Source organism: Chiloscyllium punctatum, chromosome 8 (genome assembly GCF_047496795.1).
Source record: "Chiloscyllium punctatum isolate Juve2018m chromosome 8, sChiPun1.3, whole genome shotgun sequence".
NCBI lineage: Eukaryota > Metazoa > Chordata > Chondrichthyes > Orectolobiformes > Hemiscylliidae > Chiloscyllium > Chiloscyllium punctatum.
Genome location: NC_092746.1, coordinates 115,230,862 through 115,257,832, shown reverse-complemented (window position 1 = coordinate 115,257,832; position 26,971 = coordinate 115,230,862). Strand labels below are relative to the sequence as shown.

The following is a 26,971-nucleotide window of genomic DNA, read 5'->3' as shown; positions in this document are numbered from 1 at the left end:
ATGAGATTCTTAGAGGCCTTGATAAGGTAAATGCAAGAAAATTGTTTTCCTTTGTGGAAGAGTCTAGAACCAGAGGGCATCATCTCAGAATAAAGAGTTGCACATTTAAGACAGAAATGAGGTAGAATTTCTTCTCTCAGAGGGTATTGAATCAGTGGAATTCTTTACCAGAGAGGGCTGCTGAGGTGATGTTATTATATTCAAGGCTGGGATAGATGTATTGTTAATCAGGAGGGAAATCAAGGGTTATGGGAAAAAGACAGGAAAGTGGAGTTTCTGAACATCAGATCAGCCATGATCTCACTGAATGGTGGAGCAGACTCAATGGACAAAATGGCTGACTTCTAGGTCTTATGGTTTTATGGTCATGGTTTATTAAATTAAAAAACAGTCATTAATTTTAACCATTGCATTATACAATGGGAAGAACAAGGTAAAACAGAAAGTATCAGTTAGGTGACTTGTAGCACGCTTTTAAGACCTAGCAAATAATAAGAACAAAAACTAAGGAGATAAAGAATTGAGAAATTTTAAGATCCTGGTTGAAAATGAGAAACAATTGTGATTCCAACATAGCAGAGTGGCAAAATAATTTGCAGGACTCTTATGTGGATTTAGAAGGGAGATGACAATATAGATGAATAAACACTGCTGTATTATTATTAAGAGGGCAACCAGAATATCTGTCACCTCTTGTTTGGCAAATACCATTGTCAGACCATTACTCTATTTCAGAAAATGATTTAGCCACCATGATGAATGATGTGAAATACTTGATGCTTTTGGCCAAGATCTGCAAGAAGACTAATGAAGTTGAGGAAGCAATGACTGCTTTAACCAAGGTGAGGGCACCTGTATATACCATTTCCACTGTGTCATGTACTCTTAGCAGAAACCTGTTATTGTCACAGAAAAAAGCAGCAGGTCTGGCAACATGGAATGAGAAACAGCATCCAATATGACTGACTCTTCTTCTTCAAAAAAAGTTCACTAATGGGTTCCTGGAAATTGTTATGGACCAGACCAAAACCCTCAAAATGTATTAAGAAAATGACCTAGGCCCCAACTGTTTCTTATTTTTAAAGGCAAATGTCAGGCGTTGTGTTTCAGATGCAACTCAATTGGTCAGACTACCAGGCTTGAAGCAAAACACACTTTATTCTTATATTATAGTTAAAATATGAACAAAAGAAAAGAATTGGAATAACTTAACTCAATTGGAAAACTTAACAGACTAATAGATTATTTAACTAACAAATTGCAACTGTTGCAATATTGTAACATCCCATAATCACACCTTTGGCAAAGACAAATTCAGTAAAATAGATAGGCTCACATGCAATTCTCCAGTCCAGGATGTAAGAGCATCAAGAGAAAACTCAGAGACAGACAGAGAGAGCGCAAGCATTTTGCTGTAGCAGGGAGAAAAGAACAGCAGCTTCCAAACCCCAACAGCTACTGAAAGTTAAACAAAATTTCTAATTTTGTGGGAGGTTGACTCCACCCATTCAGGCATGCTTCTACTGTTGCAACTTTAAAAATAATCCCAAGACTTCACAAGCTATTTACTTTATTGGAATGGACCACTCATCTCCTCTGTTTCAACTTCTGTTCATAGGAAAAACCAGGACAACACACAATTCTTTAAGCTGTAATATCGTCATACAATGAATTTGATTAGTAGCAGTGTGTACTACCTACAAGATGCACTGCAGAAGTTCACCAGAGATCCTCAGACAGCACCTTCCCAACCCACGACCACTTCCATCTAAAAGGACAAGTACAGCAGATATATGTGAACACCATCATCTTCAAGTTCCCCTCCAAGCTACTCACCATCCTAACTTGGAAATATATCGCCATTCCTTTACTATCTCTGGGTCAAAATCCTGGAATTCACTCTGTAAGGGCATTGTAGATCAACCCACAACAGGTAGACTACAGCGGTTCAGGAAGGCAGCTCACCCCACCTTCTCAAGGGCAACTAGGGATGGGCAATAAATATTGGCCCAGCCGTGATGCCCATTTCCCCCAAATGAAGAAAACAAAAGCACTCTCCCTTTACTTGTAAATTCTTACTTTTTCAGGAAGGGAGAATTTCATCCTGTCATCATAGAATAGATTCAAGCTGAAATCTCAAATGGAAAAGTCCACTGTGTTTACAAAAGCAATAGTTACTTTATTCTTTTTTGTCTTTAAATGGGAGAATGTTAATTAAATTGTGGTTAGGCACCATGAAAGTTGTAATTGTTCAAAATCAGTTCTAAACTATTTACAAATTTTTTATTTGATAATATGTTAAGTTTATATTTTTCACAGATTTCAAAGAAAGAGATTGATAGAATCATGGGAAGGCAACAGCCCAGAGCTCATTACGCCCATGCCAGACCCATGCAATAGTAATTCAACTATTCCCACTCCCTGGTCCTTTCTAACTTTCACTGCTTATCCAGTTTCCTAATGAAAGGCCTGATTGTATCTGCCTCCACCACACTCTCTAGTGGTATATTCCAGCTGCGTATAATGTCCTTTCTCATATCACTATTCTTTCTTTTGCAAATCTCCTTAAATCAGTGTCTTCTGAATTTTTATCCCTTCTGTCAATGGGAACAATTCCTCACTGTGTGAATATAAGAGAAATGGTTAGTAAGTTTGCAGACGACACCAAAGTGTTGTAGGCAGTAAAGAAGGTTATCTCAGAGTCCAATGAGATCTTGATCAGGTTGGTTGATGGGCCGAGGAGTGGCAGATGAGAGTTCAATTTAGATAAATGTGAGGGGCTGCATTTTGGTAGGGCAAATTATGACAAGACTTATACACTTAAAGGTAGGGCCCTTGGAAGTGTTGCCAAACAAAGAGACCTTGGGGTGCAGGTTCATTGTTCCTTGAAGGTGGAGTCACAAGTTAAAAGACAGTGAAGAAGGCATTTGGTACACTTGCCTTTATTGGTCAATGCATTGAGTATAGGGGTTGGGAGGTCATGTTGCGGTTTTGCAGGACATTGATTAGGCCAATTTTGGAATATTGTGTGCAATTCTGGTCTCCCTCCTATAGGAAGGATATTGTGAAACTTGAAAGGGTGCAGAAAAGATGTACAAAGAGGACAATGAAGAAGGCGTTTTGTATGCTGTAATTTATTAGTTAGAGTATTCAGTACAGGATTTGGGAGGTCATGTTGCGGAATTACAGGACATTGGTTAGGCCGCTGTTGGAATATTGCGTGAATACTCTGGTCTCCTTCCTATCAGAAAGATGTTGAGAAACTTGAAAGGGTTCAGAAAAGATTTACAAGGATGCTGCAAGGGTTGGAGGATTTCAGCTAAAGGGAGACGCTGAAAAGTATGGGGTTTTGAGCTATAGGGGGAGGCTGAATAGGCTGGGGCTGTTTTCTCTCAAGAGTTGAAAGTTGAGGGGTGACCTTATAGAGGTTTATAAACTTATGAGGGGCATGGATAGGGTAAATAGCCAAGGTCTTTTTCCCAGGATAGGGAAAAAAACTAGAGGACATAGATTTAAGGTGAGAGGGGAAAGATTTTCACGCAGAGAGTGGTGTGTATATGGAATGAGCTGCCAGAGGAAGTGGTGGAGTCTGGCACAACTACAACATTTTAAAGGCATCTGATAGGTATATGAATAAGGTAAAAACAATGACTGCAGATGCTGGAAAGCAAATACTGGATTAATGGTGCTGGAAGAGCACAGCAGTTCAGGCAGCATCCAACGAGCAGCGAAATCGACGTTTCGGGCCCGAAACGTCGATTTCGCTGCTCTTTGGATGCTGCCTGAACTGCTGTGCTCTTCCAGCACCATTAATCCAGTAGGTATATGAATAGCAAGGGTTTAGAGGACATGGGACAATTGCTGGCAAATGGGATGAGATTAATTTAGGATATTTAGTTGGCATGGATGAGTTGGACCAAAGGGTCTGTTTCTCTATGACTGTCTGGCTCCAAGTGTTTTGCCTAGACCAGTATTTTTGCTCATGTACCTCTTTTCAGACGTACCAGCTTTTTTTTTGTGTACCCCTAGAGGCAATTTCTGTTTAGCTACTCATTTTATAAATCTTGATGATTACACATTATAGATAGGCAGATGTGCATAATCATTAGCTTCTACCTCCCACTAATTGATACTTGTTGGAGCTCTTGAATTTGGGAGAATATATCAGTGATATCCCTGCTCTGTAAAGAATAATTTACTCAGCAGCCCATCTTCCCAAACCCCCTTCCTCATGCACTTACTCTCTCACTCACTCAGCATTCCCTCTATCTAAACCCCTGTCTGCACCCAGTCTTTTGCACCTTTGAGAGATAGTTCCACCAAGATGATTGCTGTTTCTGTTCAGTGGTCTGCTCTCCTTTTTAAAAAATTCATCCATTGGATGTGCACATTATTGGATGGCCCAACCCAGTTGTCCTTGACAAGGTGTTGGGCAACTATCTTTCTGAGCTTCTGCAGTATACTTGGTTTAGGTATCTCCCACAATTCTGTTAGGAAGGGATAGAGTTCCAAAACTTTGAATGGAGGTGGTCAAGGGTTTGGAAGGTGCTGTCTAAGGATTCCTCATCAAACCCCTGTCACTCTGGTAATGCTTGAGACACTAGCCGCTGATGTTGCACTACCTGGCTGGCTGGTGGTCAGTCCCATGCGCTCTACTCACCTTCCAACTGCTCACATCTCCTTCAAATATAGCTTGTTTCTCTCCTGTACTTGCTGCTAATAGGCACATCAGTGAGATGCATTCCAATTAGCAGCAACAATGGCACCGTAGCTTGATCACCAGAGACTCTTGCATTTGAGAAACACCTGGACCACGGGAAAAAGGAATGTTGTGGTCTGTAAATCAACATTATATAATTATGAGAAAAGTATTCCTTCAGGACATTTACCGTATCCGTTAGGATAATTGTACTCCACTTTGGGAGCCACTGCGGTAGATCCTTCAGAATTCTTAAGACATCTGAAGGGTGGCACAGTGGCTCAGTGGTTAGCACTGTTGCCTCACAGTGTCGGGGACCAAGGTTTGATTCCAGCCTCGGGTGTGGAGTTTGCACATTCTTCCTGTGGCTGTGTGGATTTCCTCTGGGTGCTCCAGTTTCCTCTCAGTGTCCAAAGATGTGCAGGTTAGGTGGATTAGTCATGGGAAATGTAGGGCCACTGGGGTGGAATGTTCTTCAGACAGTTGGAGTGGACTTGATGGGTCGAGTGGCCTGCTTCCATACTGTAGGGATTCTATGATTCTATCAAATCTCCTGTTGGGTTTCTCTGCTATGCAGCCTGATAACTTCATTGAAGGCCAACCTGCGTGTCAAGTATTTGTTTTGTGTTATATTGTTAATGTCTCATTTGCAATGTTTACAAGGCTTACAATTTACAAGGACGGTTACTGAAACGCTTGATGATGGAGCAGTTAGACATCATTCCAGCTGAAAAACAGCTGGCCGGCTCCATCTGTGCTGAGATAGCACATATATCCATGGATCTGCAAGACTATGACAAGGCAATCTATTTCTATAAAGAAGGGCTGAGCTTTGTGGAAAATGACCCAAAGGTGAGTAAAAAGAGTATTCTTTTCATACTTCCAAGGATAGATTCATCTCAGTCAGGGAAGGGTGATGGCCTAGTGGTATTTTCACCAGACTATTAATCCAGAGACCAGGTAGGGTTCTGAGGACCAGAGTTTGAACCCTGCCACAGCAGATGATGGAACTGGAATTCAATAATAATCTGGAATTAAGAGTCTAATAATGACCATGAAACCATTACCAGTTGTCAGGAAATAAACCCATCTAGGTCACTGATGCACTTTAGGGAAGGAAATCTGCCATCCTTACCTGGTCTGACCTACATGTGACTCCAGACCCACAGCAATGTGGTTGACTGTAGGGGATAGGGATGCTGGTTTAGTGATGCTCACATCCCGTGAATAAATTTTTAAAACATTATCACGAGACTATTAGCCAGAGACCCAGGTAATGTTCCTGCCACAGCAGATTGTGGAATTTGAATGCTGTTAAAAACTGGAATTACAAATGTAATGATGAAACTCTTCTTAATTAGTGGGAAAAATCTATCTGGTTCACTAATCTCTTTTCAGGAAGTATACTACCATCCTCACCTGGTCTGGCCCACATGTGACTCCAGACCCATAACAATGTGAGTCTCAATTGCCCTCTGAAATGTTCGAGCAAGCCATTTAGTTGTATCAATTGCTACAAAGTTTCAACAAAGCAATGAAATTGATTGCAGTGGTTCAAGAATTAAAAAAATTAATATGTGAATAAGGAAATCTCAAAAGTAATATATATGTGGGATACATTTTCTGGATTATTTTCTGCTGAAAGTATAAGATGCAGCTGTACTGTCTATTTGAAGCAAACACTAATTACTGGTGATGCCAGACATATAAACAACTCTGCCTGACTGGTACATATTCCTCAACAATTATTTCCCCAACAATTATTATTCCCCAGCATACAAACCAGAAGCTCAATCGGACCAAATGTTGCGGTCACAACAGCAGGTCAGAGATTTGGAATTCTGGGTGTGTAACTCCCTTTCAATTCCCAAGGCCTGTCCATCACCTACAAAACAAACAAGTAAGCAATGTGATAGAATACCCTCAAATTGTCTGGATTATCATAGGTTGAACACTCAAGAAGCTCAGCAGCATTCAGGACAAAGCAGCCCGCTGACTTGGCACCTCTTCCACCACCTTCAACATTAAAGAAGTGGACCTTCCGAAGATCTGAAACAAACAAAGACAGAAATTGCTGGAGAAACCCACAAACATCTTTGGAGATAAAACAGAATTAATATTTTGAGTCCCATGACCTTTCTTCAGAAAAAAATTACAACTAGGAAAATGTGGTGTTTATATTGATGGTGGCGGGGGTGGGGGGGGGGGGGGGGAGAGATTGGTAGTGGGGTGTTGTGGGGTAGGGAGAGTGAGCATAAGGTGGGCAGGGAGAAAGAAAGAGAAAATGTTTTTTTCTCTCTCTCACACACACACACTCTCTTTCTCTCTCTCTCTCAGATCCCTCTGTACCTATCCATTCACTTCTTTCTCCCCCACCTCTGGCATTACCTTTTCCTATTTGCTACTAGTTCTAACGAAGAGTAATTGGACTCGTAATGTTAACTTTGATTTCTCTGTGCTTTCCCAGCAATTTCTGGTTTTGTACCTTCAACATGAATTTCCTTCACCACTATCACAGACTGGCAGCAGTGAGTCCCATCTACAAGATGCACTGCAGCAATTGACCAAGGCTCACACACCATCCCTTGGAAATTTATCACCATTCCTTTTTTAATTCCTGGAAATTGCTTCTTTTCAGCATTCCAGTAGTACCTGCTCACTATGCACTCACTACCTTCACAAGGGCAATTGGGGATGAACTTTGCCAATGATTGCCCTTATCCCAGGCAAGTATAAAGCATAAGAATTTGATGTTATCTGCACCAACAAAAATTTAGAATGTTTTCACATTCAGTGCAATAAGGTTAGGCAAATGCATATTGGTATTATTGCTAGACTATTAATCCAGAGACACAGGTAATGTTATGGGGACCTGGGTTCAAATCCCACCATGGCAGATGGACAATTTTGAATTCAATAAAAATCTTGATAGAAGAGTCTGATGAGGGCCATGAAATAATTGTCAATTGTTGGGAAAAACCCATCTAGTTCACTAATGTCCTTTAGGGAAGGAAATCTGCCATCCTTATCTGGTCTGGCCTATATGTGATTCCAGACTTACAGCAATGTAGTTAGGGATGGGCAATAAATGCTAGCCTAGCCAGCGTCACCCCCATCCTGTGAATGAATTTTTAAAAAATGAAGCAGTTGAAATAGCATTGATACCTTTTTAGAGGAAGTTAGTTATGTGCATGATATAGCAAGGAACAGAATGCAAGTAAGGTTAAATGGAATAAGGCTTGAAGTTGCTTTTGTGGGGCATGAACATCAGCATGGATCAGATCGGCCAAAAGGCCTCTTTCTGAGCTGTCGAATTCCTGTGCAATAGTGTCAATCCTGTGATCCTTTAGGAACAGATTCCCCTCAGTTGTTCTAACAATACTTTCCATGTTTGTTCTCTTAGCTGATGATAGAGCTTGCTCAATTATACCTGGCCAAAGAGGACAGTGATATGTGTGAGCATCTGTGTATCAAGCTACTGAAGAATGTACAAAACAACAATGATGTTAACATGGTATGTTCATTTACAGATTCTTCAGCTCCCCTTTTACAGAATAGAATAGAATCAAACAACTCCTACAGTGTGGAAGCAGGCCATTTGGCCCATCAAGTCCACATTGACACCTGAAGAGAATCCCATGCAAGCTCACTCCCCTACCTTATCACTGTAATCCCGCATTTCCCATGGCTAATCCACCTAACTTCCACATCCCTGGGCACCTTGGGCAATTTAGCATGGCAATCCACCTAACCTGCACATCTTTGGACTGTGTGAGGAAACCAGAGCACCTGGAGGAAAGTCAAGGTGCTTTTTTTGCTAAGATTTTTAAAATTTTCTTATTTAGTTGATTCCTAGCCATTGGAACCTTCCTTCCCTATCTTGGTCCTCCTCCTTTGCCGACCCCACCCCTACTCTCCAATAACTGTTCCCATCATTATATTTTTTCGACGTGAGGCCTTCTTGTATCATGCATCCATTTTTCACTTTGAAACTAGCATCTCTTCCACCAATATCTACCCTTTACTGATTGGGTGGCTCAGTGGTTAGCACTGCTGCCTCACAGTGCCAGGGACCCGATTTCAATTCCCACCTCAAGTGACTGTCTGTGTGGAGTTTGCACATTCTCCCAGTGTCTGTGTAGGTTTCCTCCCACAATTCAAAAAGATGTGCAGGTCATGTGAATTGGCCATGCTAAATTGCCCATAGTGTTAGGTATATTAGTCAGAGGTAAATATACAGTCTGCATGGGTTACTCTTTAGACAGTCAGTGTGGTCTTGATGGGCTGAAGGGCCTGTTTCCATACTATAGGGAATCTAGTTTAATCTAATGGCCTGCTTCCAATCTGCCCCTCTCCCACAAATATACCTCCTCATAAAATACCTTGCCCACCCACTGAATAAACAATACAATCATATTTATCTCTGATTGGGAAGTTGGAGATAGGAAATGGAAGACTTTGACTGGTGAGATATTGGTGAAAGAAAACTATTAGCTGGGTGAACTATTGGTTGGAAAATTTGTGTGCAGGAGGGAGAAACTGAGGTATTAATGTTAGTGAGGATATTGGTGGGGATTGGGAGGTTGGGGGCAGGGGAGAGGGGGAATGATATTGTTGGGTGTCAGTGTTGGTATCTTTGACATTGTTTTCCTGTTCATAGATGATGGCAGATCTCATGTTTTCAAAGCAAGAATATGAACATGCTATATTTTATTACCGTCAACTACTGCAGAGATCACCAGGTATCTACAGGCTCTATGTTCCAATCATTTTTTTACTGTAACCTGATCATTGATAACAGGCTTGTAGACAGATTGTAAATTCAGTTTTCACAAGCTTTTTTCTATGGTTTCACTATGAAAAGCTCATCCTCATAGTTAACAATTATTGTAGAATACAATTTCCACACGTGGTGGTAAAATCCTTATGCATCCTACAGTGGGGATTAAAATATAACCTCGACACAATCTGTTTGAGTAAACACAACAAAGTTATTTTAAGTGCACACGGGAGATAAGAGTTTTCCAGTCAGCCCCTTCTCAGCTCCCTGCCCTCATTCTCTCCAGGTTATAATTTTGTATCGTTTTTATACCATTACTCACCAGCTTTGTTAAAAAAAAAATCACACAACATCAAGTTATAGTCCAACAGGTTTATGTGGAAGACATTGTCCTGCTCCACAACTACCTGATGAAGGAGCAGCACTCTGAAAGCTACTGCTTCCAAATAAATGATTTGGATTATAACCTGGTGTTGTGTGATTTTTAACTTTGTCCACCCCAGTCCAACACTGGCTTGTCCACATCATCACCGATTTTGGTTAGACGTTTCCTACATCATACAGCTACACAGCTGGACACATCTCACCCACAGCCATGCTCCCAGATCACCTCCACACACATGACCAGATCATGTTTTTCTAATTGCTGGGCACTGCGTTTTCTAGGAGCAGCGTTGCAGTGTTCCATCAAGACTGCCTCTGCCACTGCCCATTCTAACAACAACTTTGAAAGAGAGACCATGACTGTTTACTCAAGCAATCAAGCAGTTACACAGTGCTTTCTTAGTAAGAACACACTAAAGCTATCCTTTAACCCTTACGTTCCCAATTCATACACCTTCCCCACTTTATAACCTGTTCCTGTTTCACTGAACATTTGCCTGATTCTTGCTACACTGGACTAATCTATACAATAATAAAAGAAGATGCTGGGAGTATTCAACAGGACAGGTAGTATCTATGGAAAGAGAGAGAGAGAAATTGAGTTAATGGTCAGATCTGTGTTTCCTTCCATCCCTGGCATTAGTGGGTTTGTAAGCAGGATGACCTATAAATGTATGTATGTATTCTTCCCCACCAGCTACCCATTCACTCTCCAACTTAGCTGTGACATTACAGGAGTTGGAAGAGGTTTAGGACCACTCACCTGCCCTTGTCTCCAGTGAAGCTCTGAAGACACCAATCCCACCCTGCTCCTATTTAAAGGAGAAGGAAATCAGGGACAGAGCCAAGGGTCAACCGGGCATGGGGAGTCTGGTGGATTCACCTGCTTGAGCCTCAGATACAAAATGTGGGGTGGTGTATCTTTTACGAGCCCTGTTTCTGAATCAGAGGCCATCTTCAATGTTCTGTCCCTTCTGTCCCTTTGGAATCAGGCCCCCAACCCTTGTATGCCACCTCCGACTCTGGCCCTACCGAGAATCCACTCAGACTCTCACCTTACATCTGGATCCTGGATCTTCTTTCAGACTGGATGCAGTCCCAGCAGTGGCCATTGCTATTGATGGCACTATAGGGACTAGAAGATTTGACAGCCGGTCTCTCTCAGCTAGGACCTCCTCTCCAGAATAGGGTGAAAGAATCCTCCAGTGAATTAATGCTCCACAGTGTGATACAATGGGACAGCCCTCAGTAATGGAGGGGGCAATCCCCACCCTAACATTTTCTGTGGTGGGGTGGGGGCATGGGTGCTGTGTCATTCAAAAACTCTTGACCATTGTTTCTGGTCTATCATGGATCTGGTTTAGCATCTTACATTAAACTTCTGTTTCTTAATAAACCACTTTTCAGTGATTCATCACATCAATCCCTTCTCTTGTGGAATCTGAGACTCCCAGACTTTAAATTGTTGTGGTAGAAAGCACCTTTTAGGAATGACCAGGAGATGCAGAGAATTCCTCAAGATGATAAGCCTTTATTTGCAAACAAAAGCTTTGGGCCATCAGCGCAGAAACCCTGAAAGCTCCTGAACAGCGAGTGTACTCTAATGTTTATGCTGTTCTAAAAGCCACGCACTATCACTGTTACATTAGTATAACCAATCGCACTAAGCCTACATTATATCCCCTTAACCAATCAGACTCTGCCACAATTGGCTTCTGGATTGCTGCATACCCTCATGTTAAGCCGTGGTCATCTTTCTTCACCTTTTGTCACCTGACAGGATGCAGTCATGCTAGGCTGACTCAAGCACGCAACCCAGACCTTACACTTATGTGATATCCCAACATATATTACTTTGTAGTTATATATTCATATTTACCTTAAAATCTTACAAGTGGTTTTAGGGGTGGGATCACAGTGCTGGAGATCAAAGGCTTGAGAAATATTAGATGGTAATCCATCTAAATCTGCATCCACCAATTTTCATTACCAAAATTTGTTTGCCATGGACAGAGTAAGATAATCTAATTTCAGATGCAGTAGCTGCTTAGACAGTCCAATATTGTATAAATTGTGTTGATTCAGGAGGAACCTTGAGGAAAACATTCATTTTAGTCATTGTATCTAGCTAGTTGGAGTTGGAGCTGTGTGCTTGACTTGGCTTAGTTGGCAACACTCTTCCCTCTGAATCTAAAGATTGTGCTCCAAGCCTCACTCCAATATATGGTTGAATGGAGGAAGCTGACATTCCAAGGTGGCACTATGGCACTTTTTTGGAGGCTTTGTCCTTTATACAATATAAAAAGTAAATTCACCACAGTCCTGTTTCTCTCATTAACCACAGGCAACTGGTGGTGAGCTTAACCTGAGAGTCACCATACCTCAGACAAGGGGAGAGGTCAAGAAGGTGAGACCTTCATGGTGACCTCAGCTTATGTAGGACTTGAACTGGCACTGCTGGCATCATTTTGCTTTACAAACCAGCTGTCCAGCAAATTGAGCTAACCAACCCCAGGTGGAGCTAGTCTAGTTTCCGATTATCTTCAGCATGGACCTTTGTTCTTTGATTGGTTGAACTAAACAGTTTGGTTCTGTGCTGTATGACTTGATAACTCTATGACCCCCCTTTTAAGATCAAATATTAAATTGAGGTCTATCTGGGTATTCTGGTGGCTCAGATGCAGATAAGCATTCTCATGGTACCAGTAAGTTAGTAGTATAGACCTTGTAGAAACACTGAAATAGAAGCAAGAGTAGGTATTTGGTCCTTCAAGCCTACTCTGCCATGCAATATGATCATGGCTGATCAGCCAACTTAGTCCCCGTTCCTGTTTTCTCCCCACACCCTTTGATCCCTTCAGTACTCAGAACGATATCTATCTCCTTCTTGAAAACATTCAATGCTAGGTGGTTTTGAAAACATCCCAAAGTAGCAGAACAGGCTTGATGGGCATTTCCTGTTCCTTAGGGTTCAACTGTTTTCTGTTGCAGACTTAGTCAGTGAGCCCTTGTATTAGATTTCCCAGACTTTGGGGATATCCTTCCTGCCTTTGCCCTGTCTAGTTCTGTTAGGATTTTGTTGATTTCTATGATAGCATCACTCTCATTCTTCAAATCTCCAGTGAGTATAGGCGGAACCGATCCAGTTTCTCTTTATGTGTCAGCTCTGCTATTCCAGAATCAGTCTGGTAAACCTTTGTTGCGTGCCCTTCACAGCCAGAATACCTTTCCTCAGATCAGCAGATTAAAAACTGTTCACAATCCTCCAGGTGTTGTCTCACCAGAGCCTTGTACAATTGTAACATCCCTGCTCCTGAAATCCTCACCAACATACCATTTCCCTTCTTCACCACCCTCTGCACTTGCCTGCTTACCTTCAGCGGCTGGTGTGCAAGGACACCCAGATCTGATTGCACCTCCTTCTTACACAGACTGTCGGCCTTTCAGATAATAATCCACTTTCCTGTTTTTGCTACCAAAATGGTTAACCTCACATTTATCCACATTATACAGTCTTGCATTTTCCCACTTACTCACCTTGTCCAAATCACACTGAAGCATCCTCCTCCCGCCAAGCTTTGTGTCATCTGCAAACTTAGGGAAACTTATTTTTACAGTCACCTGAACCATTAATGTGAGTAGCTGGGTCCAAGCCCTGTATTACCCCACCGGTCCCTGGCTGCCACTCACATAATAACTCATTTCTTTCCATTCTTTATTTCCTGTGTGCCAGCCGTGGTCAGTACATGAATCCAATATGCTTAATTGTGCACACTAATCACTTATGTGAGACCTTATCAAGCGCCTTATGAAAGTCCTAGAAAATCTCATCTGCTGGCTTTCCCTTATTAACTCTTCTAATTTCATCTTCAAAAATTTCCAATGGATTTATTGGTCAGATTTTCCTTTCATAAACCCATGCTGACTCTTTCCAATCCTGTCACACATGGAAGCCATTCGGTTCTTTGTGTGGGCAACTCAAAGTTAATCCTACTGCCCTACCCACTCCTTATGGCTCCATATCTTGTTCTGTTTCAAATAGGTATCCAACGCTCCCAACAAAAAAAGCAATGATCTCACTGATTTTGTTGCAAGGCATTCAATGTTCTAGTTACACATTAAGTAAAAACAAAATTGATGTAAATCACTTTACAGAAACACAGAACTGTTACACCCATTCTGCCAGCACTGGTTCATTAAATGAGCATCATTATCGAGTGCCAAAACTCCCTCATACTCTTGCACGTTGTTTATATTCAAATAAGCATCCAATTCCCTCGTCAATGCTTCGATTGTACCGGGCTCCACCACATTTCCAGGCAGAGCATTCCACACGGGGAGAAAGTGAGGACTGCAGATGCGGGAGATCAGAGCTGAAAATGTGTTGCTGGAAAAGCGCAGCAGGTCAGGCAGCATCCAAGGAGCAGGAGAATCGACGTTTTCGGCATGAGCCCTTCTTCAGGAATGAGGAAAGTGTGTCCAGCAGGCTAAGATAAAAGGTAGGGAGGAGGGACTTGGGGGAGGGGTGTTGGAAATGCGATCGGTGGAAGGAGGTCAAGGTGAGGGTGATAGGCTGGAGTGGGGGTGGGGTCGGAGAGGTCAGGAAGAAGATTGCAGGTTAGGAAGGTGGTGCTGAGTTCGAGGAATTTGACTGAGGCAAGGTGGGGGGAGAGGAAATGAGGAAACTGGAGAAATCTGAGTTCATCCCTTGTGGTTGGAGGGTTCCTAGGTGGAAGATGACCGTCCAACCGTCCAACCGTCGTATTGCTATGGTCTGGCAATAGAGGAGTCCAAGGACCTGCATGTCCTTGGTGGAGTGGGAGGGGGAGTTAAAGTGTTGAGCCACGGGGTGGTTGGGTTGGTTGGTCCGGGTGTCCCAGAGGTGTTCTCTGAAACGTTCCGCAAGTAGGCAGCCTGTCTCCTCAATATAGAGGAGGCCACATCGGGAGCAGCGGATGCAATAAATGATGTGTGGCGGTGCAGGTGAATTTGTGGTGGATATGGAAGTATCCCTTGGGGCCTTGGAGGGAAGTAAGGGGGGAGGTGTGCGCGCACGTTTTGCATTTCTTGCAGTTGCAGGGGAAGGTGCCTGGAGTGGAGGTTGGGTTGGTGGGGGATGTGGACCTGACGAGGGATTCACGGAGGGAGTGGTCTTTTCGGAACACTGATAGGGGAGGAGAGGGAAATGTATCCTTGGTGGTGGGATCCTTTTGGAAGTGGCGGAAATGACGACGGATGATATATTGTATACGGAGGTTGGTGGGGTAGTAGGTGAGGACCAGTGGGGTTCTGTCCTGCTGGCGAGTGGAGGGGCGGGGCTCAAGGGAGGAGGAGCGGGAAGTGGAGGAGATGCGTTGGGGGACATCGTCGATCACGTCTGGGGGGAAATTGCGGTCTTTGAAGAGGGAGGCCATCTGGGTTGTACGGTGTTGGAACTGGTCCTCCTGGGAGCAGATGCGGCGGAGACGAAGGAATTGGGAATATGGGATGGCATTTTTACAGGGGGCAGGGTGGGAGGAGGTGTAGTCTAGATAGCTGTGGGAGTCGGTCGGTTTATACTAAATGTCCGTGTTGATTCGGTCACCCGAGATAGAAATGGAAAGGTCTAGGAAGGGGAGGCAGGAGTCTGCGATGGTCCAGGTAAATTTGAGGTTGGGGTGGAAGGTGTTGGTAAAGTGGATGAACTGTTCAACCTCCTCATGGGAGCACAAGGCATCGCCGATACAGTCATAGTATCCACTAACACCCTCCTTCGACTGACTGAACTGGTCCTCACCCTGAACAACTCTTTCAAATCCTCCCACTTCCTCCAAACCAAAGGAGTAGCCATGGGGACCCTCATGGGCCCCAGCTAAGCCTGCCTCTTTGTAGGATATGTGGAACAGTCCATCTTCCGCAGCTACACTGGCACCACCCCCCACCTCTTCCTCCGCTACATCGATGACTGTATCGGCTGTAAAGCTGAAGATACTGTATGTTACTTACTGCTCTCTCTTCCTGTCCTCTATTTTCAATGATCTATACATGTATACTGTATACAAAGGTTCTTTGCTCCTGGAACCCTCTTAGAATTATATCCCTTCGTTCTTTTTTTTTCAATTTTCTTCCTACGAAATACATCACCTCACACTCTCTGCATTGAAACTCATCTGCTACCTATCTGCCCACTCTACCAACTCGTCTATGTCCTTCTAGAGCTCTACACTCTCTTCTCAGAGTTTATAAATCTTTCAAGTTTTGTGTTGTCTGGAAACTTGAAAATGGTTCCCTGCACACCAAGATCCAGACCATTAATATATATCAGGAAAAGTAAGTGTCCCAAACCTTCTTCCAACTTGAAAAGTATTCATTAACCATTATTATTCTTTGTTCCCTATTACTCAGCACATTTTGTATCCATGTTGCTGCTGACTCTTCTATTAACTTACAACTGCACCCACACTTTCAGTGACAATCTGAATTTGATTTACACTATCATCGATACCTGCACAAAGAGAAAAATATTAATTTCTTGTTTAATTATTGTCCATGTTCTTTGTCATTCTAAAATAATAAATTCTATAAAACCTTCACTGCTTCATTGAAAACCGTCCCAATAGTTCAAGTCTCTATTCGTAAAAATTAGGGATTGATGTTTGTTTAGGCCTGTTTTCAGGTGGAGAACTGCAGACGGGTATTGTTAGAGCTGGAAGCATGAGCCTCCTCTGATCATCTCTTTGCTGTCAGCGAACCACGTGTACTAATTGAGCATCCAGAGACAGTGAGCTGGTGTGATGAGGACCAACTTGGACAAATGGTCTGGCTGATGACTGTAGGCTAACAGCATTCCTCCGAAGTCCTTCAGAGACAGGAGGTCTCCCATTCCCCCCCTCCCCCCACCCCCTTCATATAAACATACACACACACACAGTCACATGTGCTTAGAAGATAAAGGTACGTGGGATTCGGACGGTTGTTTCAAAAATTTATTTTCAGTCAAAGTATTATTCAACCATGGACTGGATTGCTGCCTGTGTATGGAAGCTGTAGCATTGCCAACCAACCTCCTCCTAGAAAACTTTAGGTTTAACTTAAGGCAGAAATAGTGAGGAGCTACCATTGGTGTGGACAGTTAGGCCACATGCATTCCTTCTGCAGTTAACTTTCTCCACTTCTGTTCTGCAGGTCATTCAGTAAAGTCATGTTACTTGATATGAGATGCATGTAGTGAGTTCTTAGATTTATACACAGAGGAGTCCAGTCTTGCTCCAAACAGTCTCCACCACAGCCCTGAGATCCTTTTCTTTTCGATGTGTTTTTAATTTCCTTTCAAATGTTGCTATTAAATAGTTAATACCTTTTTTTTTGTTTTTCTTCACTTTGGGTAGACAACTTCTTGGTCTTAAGCAAGTTAATTATGCTGTTCAGAACAACAGGGAAACTTGATAAAGCTCCAGTGATTTTGGAGTTGGCAGAAAGAATATCAACAAGGACGATTGTGGAGCCTGGGTTCAACTACTGCAGAGGCCTCTATCTCTGGTAAATGAAGATACATTCAATAGTGATGGCATGCATGTTTGCTCCAAAACCAAACAGAATAAAGTGTGGAAACTGCAGCCGTTGGGACTCGGGTGAGGCCCCCTCACAACACCACCCCCCCCCCCCCACCCCGCAAGGCCTAGCCATTTCAAACCCATTTGCACTGGGCCTTGTTCACCAGGGCCCATAGGTTCAGAGGCAGTTCTTAGGCCCAGGGATCTTAATGCTGGATGACTCCAAAATACTAGGTAAAAACAAGGACTGCAGATGCTGGAAACCAGAGACTAAATTAGAGTGGTGCTGGAAAAGCACAGCAGGTCAGGCAGCAGGAAAATCGACATTTCAGGCAAAAGCCCTTCATCAGGAAGGCCCTCAGATGCTACCTGACCTGCTGTGCTTTTCCAGTACCACTCTAATCTAGACTCCAAAGTACTGACACTCCTTAGTATCAGTACCTTGGGGTAAATGTGATGACATGCGTACTTCTTGGAGCACGCATTTCCCATGAGGAAGACAGATTAATGTTTTTATCCAGGTGGTCAGAATTAATCCATTAGTCTAAGCCCCTGTCCCAATCATACCTGTCGTACAGGAATGAATACGAGAGTTTGTAGTTTTATGATAATGGGGAACGTATTTAAAACAGAAACAAGGAGAAGCTACGTCTCTCAAAGGGTCACGAATCTGTGGAATTCACATCCTGAAAGAGCAGTAGATGCTGGACACTTTTAAAATTCATTTGTGGGATGTGGACATCACTGGCGGGCCAACATTTATTGCCTGTCCCTGGTTGCCCCTTGAGAAGGTGGGGGTGAATGCCTTCTTGAACCACTGCAGTCCACCTGCTGTGGGTTGACCTACAGTGCAGTTAGGGAGGGAAGTCTAGGATTTTGACCCAATGACAGTGAAGGAATTGCGATATATTTCCAAGTTAGGATAGTAAGTGGCTTGGAGTGGAACTGGCAGGTGATGGTTTTCCCATATATATCACTTGTCCTTCTAAACGGAAGTGATTGTGGGTTTGGAAGATGCTGTCTGAGGGTCTTTGGTGAATTCCTGCAGTGCATCTTGTTAATAGTGCACGCCACTGCTACTGAGCGTAGGTGGTGAAGGGAGTGGATATTTGTGGATGTAATGCCAATCAGGGGGCTTCTTTGTCTTGGATGGTGCCAAGTTTCTTGAGTGTTGTTGAACTGCACCCAACAAGAGAAGTGAGGATTATTCCATCTCACTCCGGATTTATACTTTGTAGATCATGGACAAGCTCTGGGGAGGCAGGAAGTGAGTTACTTGCCAAAGTATTCCTCATGAAGGGCTTTTGCCCGAAACGTCGATTTCGAAGCTACTTGGATGCTGTCTGAACTGCTGTGCTCTTCCAGCACCACTAATCCAGAATCTGGTTTCCAGCATCTGCAGTCATTGTTTTTACCTCGTTGATTTATTCCTATCCTCTGACCAGTTCTTGTAGCCGCTGTGTTTATATGGCAAGTCCAGTTGAGTTTCTGGTCAATAATAACCCCAGGATGTTGGTAGTCAGGGATGGTAACACCATTGAATCTCAAGGTGGGGTGGTTGGATTGTCTGTTATTGGTGATGGTCATAGCTTGGCATTTATGTGGCATGAATGTTACTTGCCACTTGTCAAAGAGTGTGGTGCTGGAAAAGCACAGCCAGTCATACAGCATCCGAGAAGCAGGAGAATCGATGTTTTAGGCATAAGTCCTTCATCAGAAATGGGGCTTGTGGGCCAAGGGGGCTGAGAAATAAATGGGTGGGGGGTGTGGCTGGGGGGATTGTAGCTGGAAATGCGATAGGTAGGTGAAGGTGGGGGTGAAAGTGATAGGTCAGAGAGGAGGGTTGAGCAGACAGGTGGGAAGGAAGATGGATGGGTAGGACCATTCAAGAGGGCAGTGCCGAGTTGGAAGTTGTATCTGGGACATGGTGGGGAGAGGGGAAATGGGAAAACTGGTGAAATCCACATTGATCCCATGTGATTGAAGTGTCCCAAGGCGGAATATGACGCGTTCTTCCTCCAAACATCGGGGCGATTAACGTTTGGCGATGGAGGAGGCCCAGGACTTGCATGACCTTGACAGATTGGGAGGGGGAGTGAAGTGTTCAGCTGTGCTTTTCCAGCAACACACACTTCGACTCCGATCTCCAGCATCTCCTTGCCACTTGTCAGGCCAAGCCTAGATGTTGTCTAGTCTTGTTGCATTTGAACATGCTTCCGTATCTGAGGAGTTGCAGGTGGGGTTGGTTTATGTGTCCCAGAGATGTTCCCTGAAATCTTCCGCAAGTTGGTGTCCTGCCTCCCCAATGTGGAGAAGACCACATCGGGTGCAACAGATGCAGTAGATAATGTGTGTGGAAGTACAGGTAAGTTTCTGTCAGATGTGAAAGGATCTTTTGGGGCCTTGGACAGAGATGAGGGGGGAGGCATGGTTGCAGGTTTTGCATTTCCTGCGATGGCAGGGGAAGATGCTGGGAGTGGAGGGTATGTTGGTGGGGGGCTTGGACCTGACAAGGGAATCATAGAGGGAGTAGTCTCTCCAAAATGCAGAGAGGGGTGAGGAGGGAAATATATGGACCAGTTTCACCATTTCCCCTTCTCCCACCTTATCCAGCCCCAACCTCCCAACTCCACACTCAGTCTTGAAGGGTCCTACCTGTCCATCTTCCTTCCCACCTATCTGCTCCACCATCCTCTCCGACCTATCACTTTCACCCTCACCTTCATGTACCTATTGCATCTCCAGCTACCTTCACCACCACCCCCGCGCCCCCAAGCCCACCGTTCTCCCATTTATCCCTCAGCCCCCTTGGCCCACAAGCCTCATTCCTAGTGAAGGGCTTTTGCCCGAAATGTCGACTCCTCTGCTCTTTGGATGCTGCCTGACCGGCTGTGCTTTTCCAGCAACACACACTTCGACTCTGATCTCCAGCATCTGCAGTCCTCACTTTCTCCTTGCCACTTGTCAGGTCAAGCCTAGATGTTGTCTAGTCTAGTTGCATTTGAACATGCTTCCGTATCTGAGGAGCTGCAAGTGGTGCTGAACGTTGTGCAGTCATTGGCGAACACCCCTACTTCTAACCTTATGATGGAGGGAGAGTCATTTATGAAGCAGCTGAAGATGGTAAATTTGAGGAGGAGATAGACAGATTTTTAATTTGTAATAGGTTGTTGGGTCATGGAAAGTAGCAAGAAAGTGAAGTTGAGGCTGAGATGAGAACAGCCATGATCTATCAAATGGCAGAGCAGGCTCAAGAGACTGAATTGTCTACTCTTCTCCTAGTTATGATATTCATCCTGGTCTTGGGTTGGGTATGCATTGGGGATTATAGATACAGGTAGCCCCTGTTATTCGAGAGTAGAGCGCTGCCAGGATAGCTTTTGTAAGCAGAAAATGGCGTAAAGCAAAGGTGCGTAATTTTTATGGGAGCAAGTCTCACCGTTTTTTGTAAAAGCAAAAATCCTGTTTGGATTTGTGAAAGCAGGTATGAATGTAGGTGTTTTGTAAAAGCGAAATTGCATAAAGTGAATGTTTGAAAAGCGGGAGATACCTGCAAACGTGTTGTTTTAATTCATTGACATGATGGCTATTACCCATCCCTAATTGTGCAAAGGGCACTTAAGAGTCAAACACATTGCTGTGGTCTGGAGTTTTACAAAATTTAACCTATTTTTCAAATGAGCCTGTTCAGAGATGTTATTACATAACTCTGGAGCAGGTGGAGCTTGAACCTGAATCTCCCAGGCCAGAGGTAGGACACTGCCACTATGCCACTGTCATATGTAGGATAAACATGCAGGAAACTGGACGAACACAGCACGCCAGGCAGCATCAGGAGTTGGAGAAGTCAATGTTTTGGGTGTAACCCTTCTTCAGTGCCACTGTCACATGTCGACCAGACCAGGTAAGGATGGCAGTTTCCTTCCCTAAAAGACTTTAGTAAACCAGATGAATTTTTCCTGACAATCAACAATGGATTCATGGAATTCTAGATCTTTATTGAATTTAAATTCCACCATTTGCCGTGGCAGGATTCAAACCCAGGTCCCAATTACCTGGGTTACTGGATTAATAGTCCAGCGATAATATCACTATGCCAATACCTGTCCATTATATCATAATAATGTTGCCTTCTAAAACATTTTCTGCATTTTGGGTCAGGCATCCAGATAATTGATTGTCTGGATGTGTCCAAGTTCTCCAAACAATTTACGAAACTTAGATTAGATTAGATTAGATTACTTACAGTGTGGAAACAGGCCCTTCGGCCCAACAAGTCCACACCGCCCCGCCAAAGCGCCACCCACCCATACCCCTACATCTACCCCATCCATCCATCCACAACCTATAAGGGCATCAGGAGCCAACAGTTAAACCAGGCCTGCATTTAAAATCAGATCGTTACCTGAATTCACCCCTTATTATGTGGGAGCACAAGTTCCTAGGGACTTTCTAAGGGTCAGGGCAGAGATTTTGGAAATCTTCTACCTGACTGCTGGCTGCCGTAGTCTGAATGAACTACACAGTGAAACAGCTCACCTCGGGCAGGGAAATTTTATGCAGTTTCTAAGGCTCAGGACAAGAAAAATCAATCAGGATTCCTGATCATTGTCCAATAGAATCAGCTAAAAAGGTCAGTGTGCTTGTTACAGAACCTGCAGCGTTTTACGCAACCTGGCCTAGAAGAGGACTGCACTCCCACGCCAATGTGGTTGACTCTCTCCACCCTCAGAAGTGGCTAAAGCAGCCAATTTCTTTTTCCCTTTCCCTTAAAAAGAAAATGCCAGAAACACACAGCATCTTTGGAGAGTGAAAAACAGTGTTAACATTAGAGTATCTTTTCACATTGCAAGTCTAGTATGACTCTTTTTAAGATGTAATTTTTTTCTTTTCTCTATCATCAGTGGCAAAGCCAGCAATTATTGTCCACACCTAATCTCCCTTGAGAAGCCAGTGGTGAGCTATCTTCTTGAATGCAATTGAATGGCTTTTTCTACCATTTCAGAGGGCAGTTAAACATCAACCATGTTGCTGTGGGTCAAATGTGGACCAGACCAGCTGAGGACATCAGATTTCCTTTCCTAAAGGACTTTAATCAAGAAGTAGAATTTTTAATTCCAGATTTAGTTCATTAACTAAATACAGATTCCCCAGCTGCCTTGGTGAGATTTGAACTCATGTCTCTACATCATTAGAGTGGCCTCCTGGGTCATTAAGGCAAAAGTGAGGACTGCAGATGCTGGAAATCAGAGTCTAGCTTAGAGTGGTGCTGAAAAAGCACAGCAGGTCAGGCAACATCCGAGGAGCAGGACAATCGACGTTTCGGGCAAAAGCCCTTCATCAGGAATGAATGGGTCATTAACCCAGTAAAGCAGGTGCTATAATAAAAGCAAAGTACAGCGGATGCTGGAAATCTGAAATCAAAACAGAAACTTTGGAGAAATTCAGCTGGTCAGGCAATATCCCAAAACACTCTTAAGTTTCAAAGAAGTGTCTTTGGACTTGAAACATAATCCTGTTTCTCCCTCTACAGATGCTGCCGGATCTGCTCAGTTTATCCAGCACTTTCTGTTTTTATTTGACATTGCCACTGTCAGTCGTATCAAACTGCTTTAAGACAACAAGGGATGTGCAGTATATGCTGGCCTTGTCAGATGAGGATCTGGTGGATTATGAATTCTGATGATTGGAGCAACAATGTATTAATTTCGTGACCGTTCTTTGTACACGCACTAAGGACGATCACTTGGACAAAGTCCCAGGGTATAGATAGTGCCTGTGCAATTGAATTCTCCTGTGAGCCTGAACCCCTGAAAGACAGCTCACAGAAGTAATGGAAAATTAACTTTAAGAGACTTTGAGAACTGCCATAAATTATTGTATTTCTGTCGACAGGTATATTGGGCAACCAAACGGAGCACTGAAACACTTTAACAAAGCACGGAAGGACAGTGAATGGGGACAAAGATCCATTTACAACATGATCCAGATATGCCTTAACCCTGACAATGAGATTGTAGGAAGCAACCTGTTTGAAACCCTGGATGAAGAATTCAGGTTTGGTGAAGGCATTGTACTATCACATTTCATTATCTGGCTAAATGTTTGACGTAACCCTGTTGTCTCCAATGAGACACTTGGCTTTTAATCAAACACAGGAGAAATAAGCTAAGGTCATGAGTAGAGTCTATTAATGTAAAGTCCCTTGTCAATTTTTGATCAGTTGCTGATCGAGTTGCCACACATTTTGGATTTTAATTTCATATTTAAACTCCCAGTTCCTCTCCATTCTCCTGACATGGAAATATATCGCAGCATGTTCAACGTTGCTGGGAGAAAATCCTGGAACTCCCTTTCTAACTACACTACATGGACTGGAGTGGTTCAAGAAGGTAGCTCATCAATACCTTCTCAGGAGCAATTAGGGATAGATGATAAATGCTGGTCTTCTTACAAAAAAACATTCTCTCTACTGGTCTGGTTTGACAAGCAGTCTCAGCTCAGACAAAAATTGAACCTGCGATTTTTCTACCAGCTTGGCTGAGAGGTGAAAACCATACTTTGAAACCGTCAGTACCTCTTACTAGCCTGTTACAACAATTTGATCAATGTAAGTAGCCCTGACAAAGCCAGCATTTGTTACTCATCCCTAATTGCCCTTTACCATGCAACACTTTACAGTGGCCAGAGAATTATAATATTTGTACCTCTGCAGCTTTTATTGAGACACTAAACTGTTTACTTTAACTGAGCTAACATCTCTGCTACAGTAGGACTGTCATATAAATGCACTAGTCACTTGCTAGTATCAGCAGAATTAACATCTAGGCACAACACGGTATGGCCCAAATTTGTTCTGGACAAGGAAAAAGTTGGCCTGCAAAAGATGGCTTTGGATTGGGGAAGGCAGATTTTATTAAAATAAAGCTGAATCTGGCCACAGTAGACTGGGAGTAGTACTACTAGTAGTCTACAGCAGAGCAATGGCGGGAGGGGGGTGTTATTCAAAAGGGAGCTGAGGAGAGTACAGGTCCAACATGTACCCTTTAAAGGGAAATAAGTTCAGAGAACCCTGGATGTCTGGGACAATTCAGGAGTGGATGAGGAAGAGGAGTGTAGGGCATTTAGCAAGTTCAAAGGGAGCAATTCAGCTGCGGCCCTACAGTAATACAGAAAGTGCAGAAGGGAACTTAAGAAAGCAATTAGAAAAACAAAAAGGCGGCATGAAATATGACTTGCAAACAGGATTAGGGTGAATCCAAAGATATTTTGTAGGTACATTAAAGGGAAGAGATTAACCAGGGAAAGAGTAGGGTCCTTTAGGGACCAAGGGGGCAACATATGTGTGAAGCAGCAGGATATTGGAAGGGTGTTGAATGAATGCTCCTCTTCAGTCTTTACTCTGGAAAAGGAGGATGTAGAAGAAAGAACAATAACATTACAGCCCAGGATCAGGCCCTTTGGCCCTCCAAGCCTGTGCCGATCCAGATCTTCTATCTAAACTTGCTGCCTATTTTCTAAGGATCTGTACCCCTTTGTTCCCTGTCTATTCATGTATTTGTCTAGATATATCTTTAAGGATAGCCTCTACCACCTCCGCTGGCAACGCGTTCCAGGCACCCACCACCCTCTGCATGAAGAACCTTCCACGCATATCTCCCCTAAACATTTCCCTCCTCACTTTGAACTTAGGACCCCCTAGTAATTAAGTCTTTCACTCTGGGAAAAAGTTTCTTGCTATCCACCCTATGTAGGTACGAAATTCAGGAAAAGGGACTGTGAGGAACTTGCGCAGTTTGACATTGGGAGGTATTACAGGCTCCATTGGGCTTAAATACAGACAAATACCCTGGCCCTGATGAATTGCATCCCAGTATACGTGGGAGGTGAGGCAGGAAATTGCAGAGGCTCTGACATAAATTTTTAATTCCTCTTTGGCCACAGGGGACATGCCAGAGAATGAGAAGATGGCTAATGTGGTTCTGCTTTTTAAGAAGGATGGTATAGATGAAAAAGGAAATTTCAGACCAGTGAACCTCACATCAGTGATAGGGAAACTGTTGGAGAAAATTCTGAAAGAGCAAGTTAATACCCACTTGGAAAAGATGGATAAATTAGGGATAAATAAGTCTGCATACGGGTCATTTGCTTTCATCAGTCGTGGCATAGAGTATAAGAGCAAGGAGGTAACGTTGGAGTTGTATGGAGCATTGGTAAGGCCACACCTGGAGTATTGCATGCAATTCTGGTCACCTCACTACAGGAAGGATGTGATAGCACTAGGGAGAATACAGGGGAGGTACGCGAGTATGGTGCCTGCGTTGGAGAAATTTGGTGGGCTTGGATTGTTTCCTTTAGAGCAGAGAAGACTGAGTGGGGTTCGTGACTGAGATGTATAAGATTATGACGGGTATGGACAGGGTGATAGAGGGCAGCTATTCCCTTCAGTTGAGGAGTTAATCACGTGAGGGAATAAGTTTAGGGTAAAGGAGACAGGGGATTCAGAGGGGATTTGAAAAAGAACTTTTCCACTCAGTGGGTGGTGGGAATCTGACATGCACCGTCTGAAAAGGTAGTGGAGGCTGGAATTCCTACAAACTTTATAATATATTTGGATGTGCACTTCCAGAATTATAACATTGCAAGATATGGGACGAGTGCAGGAAATTGGGGCTAGTATGCTTTCAGTGGTATTATGTTGATGCAGTCTCGATGGGCCAAAGGGCCTTTTCTGCGCTGTGTGAATCTAAGAAATTTCCGAAAATGATTCAAAGTGTGGTTCTGTTTCCCCCCCTCCTTTCTTAAAAATAAAATGTCCTGAACAGTGGAGAGTCCACTGAAAAGAAGGAGACTGATCAACTTGCAGTAAGGACAGCAGAGAAACTACTGAAAGAGTACCATCCTCAAACACAGGAAGAACAGGAGCAACGGATATTGCTGCAGAACAGCTGCCTGATGGCCACGAATGATCGTTCCAAAGTGGAGAAGGCCCTTGATGTGTTCACAGAAATGGCTTCAGTGAAGGTGAGCATTGGAGCGGCTATAACACAGTGATTCCTCATGCTGACTGGTCAGATGCCAGGAGCAGGTGCCCATGCGCAATTTAACTCACACTGAGTCTGTCAGTGCAAGTATGTGTCCCACCACTGCCACCATCAGTTGTCTGCACCCATCTGCCAGAACCAGCACTTGCGAGAATGCTGATTTCACTCACTGTCTGCTTTCTCTCTGCGGCTGGCCTGTTCCCCACACTGCCCCATTACCCTCAGTGGCCTGTCTTTTTCTTTAAAATTAATCAATCTATTTAGAGGTGTTGTTATACACCTTAGGAGCAGATGGGCCTTGAATGCGAGTATCCTGGTCTGGAGGTAGGGTTACTACCACTGCACTACTTGTACCCTTCCCCAGCCTCTATTCTGGCACTTATGTCTTTGAGCCGTGGCAGTAATGATGACCAGTTATGACAGGATGCCAAAACATCACTGCACTTTAGAGCATTTGTAATGACCTTCATGCCACAATCTCAAATTTTTTTTACAAAACTCTAATACAGGAAATTATAGAGTGTGAGCGCAT

At 43.5% G+C, this 26,971-nt stretch overlaps 1 protein-coding gene across 1 annotated transcript in view; it reads left to right on the top strand.

Moving 5' to 3' along the window:
• The window catches only part of LOC140480288 (tetratricopeptide repeat protein 21B-like), a 127,076-nt gene that overhangs the window by 81,707 nt on the left and 18,398 nt on the right, over window positions 1-26,971 (top strand). The window contains exons 20-26 of the mRNA XM_072574992.1: window positions 736-842; window positions 5,363-5,551; window positions 8,103-8,213; window positions 9,360-9,441; window positions 17,231-17,381; window positions 23,291-23,452; window positions 26,221-26,419. Coding sequence (XP_072431093.1) covers window positions 736-842; window positions 5,363-5,551; window positions 8,103-8,213; window positions 9,360-9,441; window positions 17,231-17,381; window positions 23,291-23,452; window positions 26,221-26,419 — 1,001 coding nt within the window. The remainder of the gene's footprint in view (window positions 1-735; window positions 843-5,362; window positions 5,552-8,102; window positions 8,214-9,359; window positions 9,442-17,230; window positions 17,382-23,290; window positions 23,453-26,220; window positions 26,420-26,971) is intronic.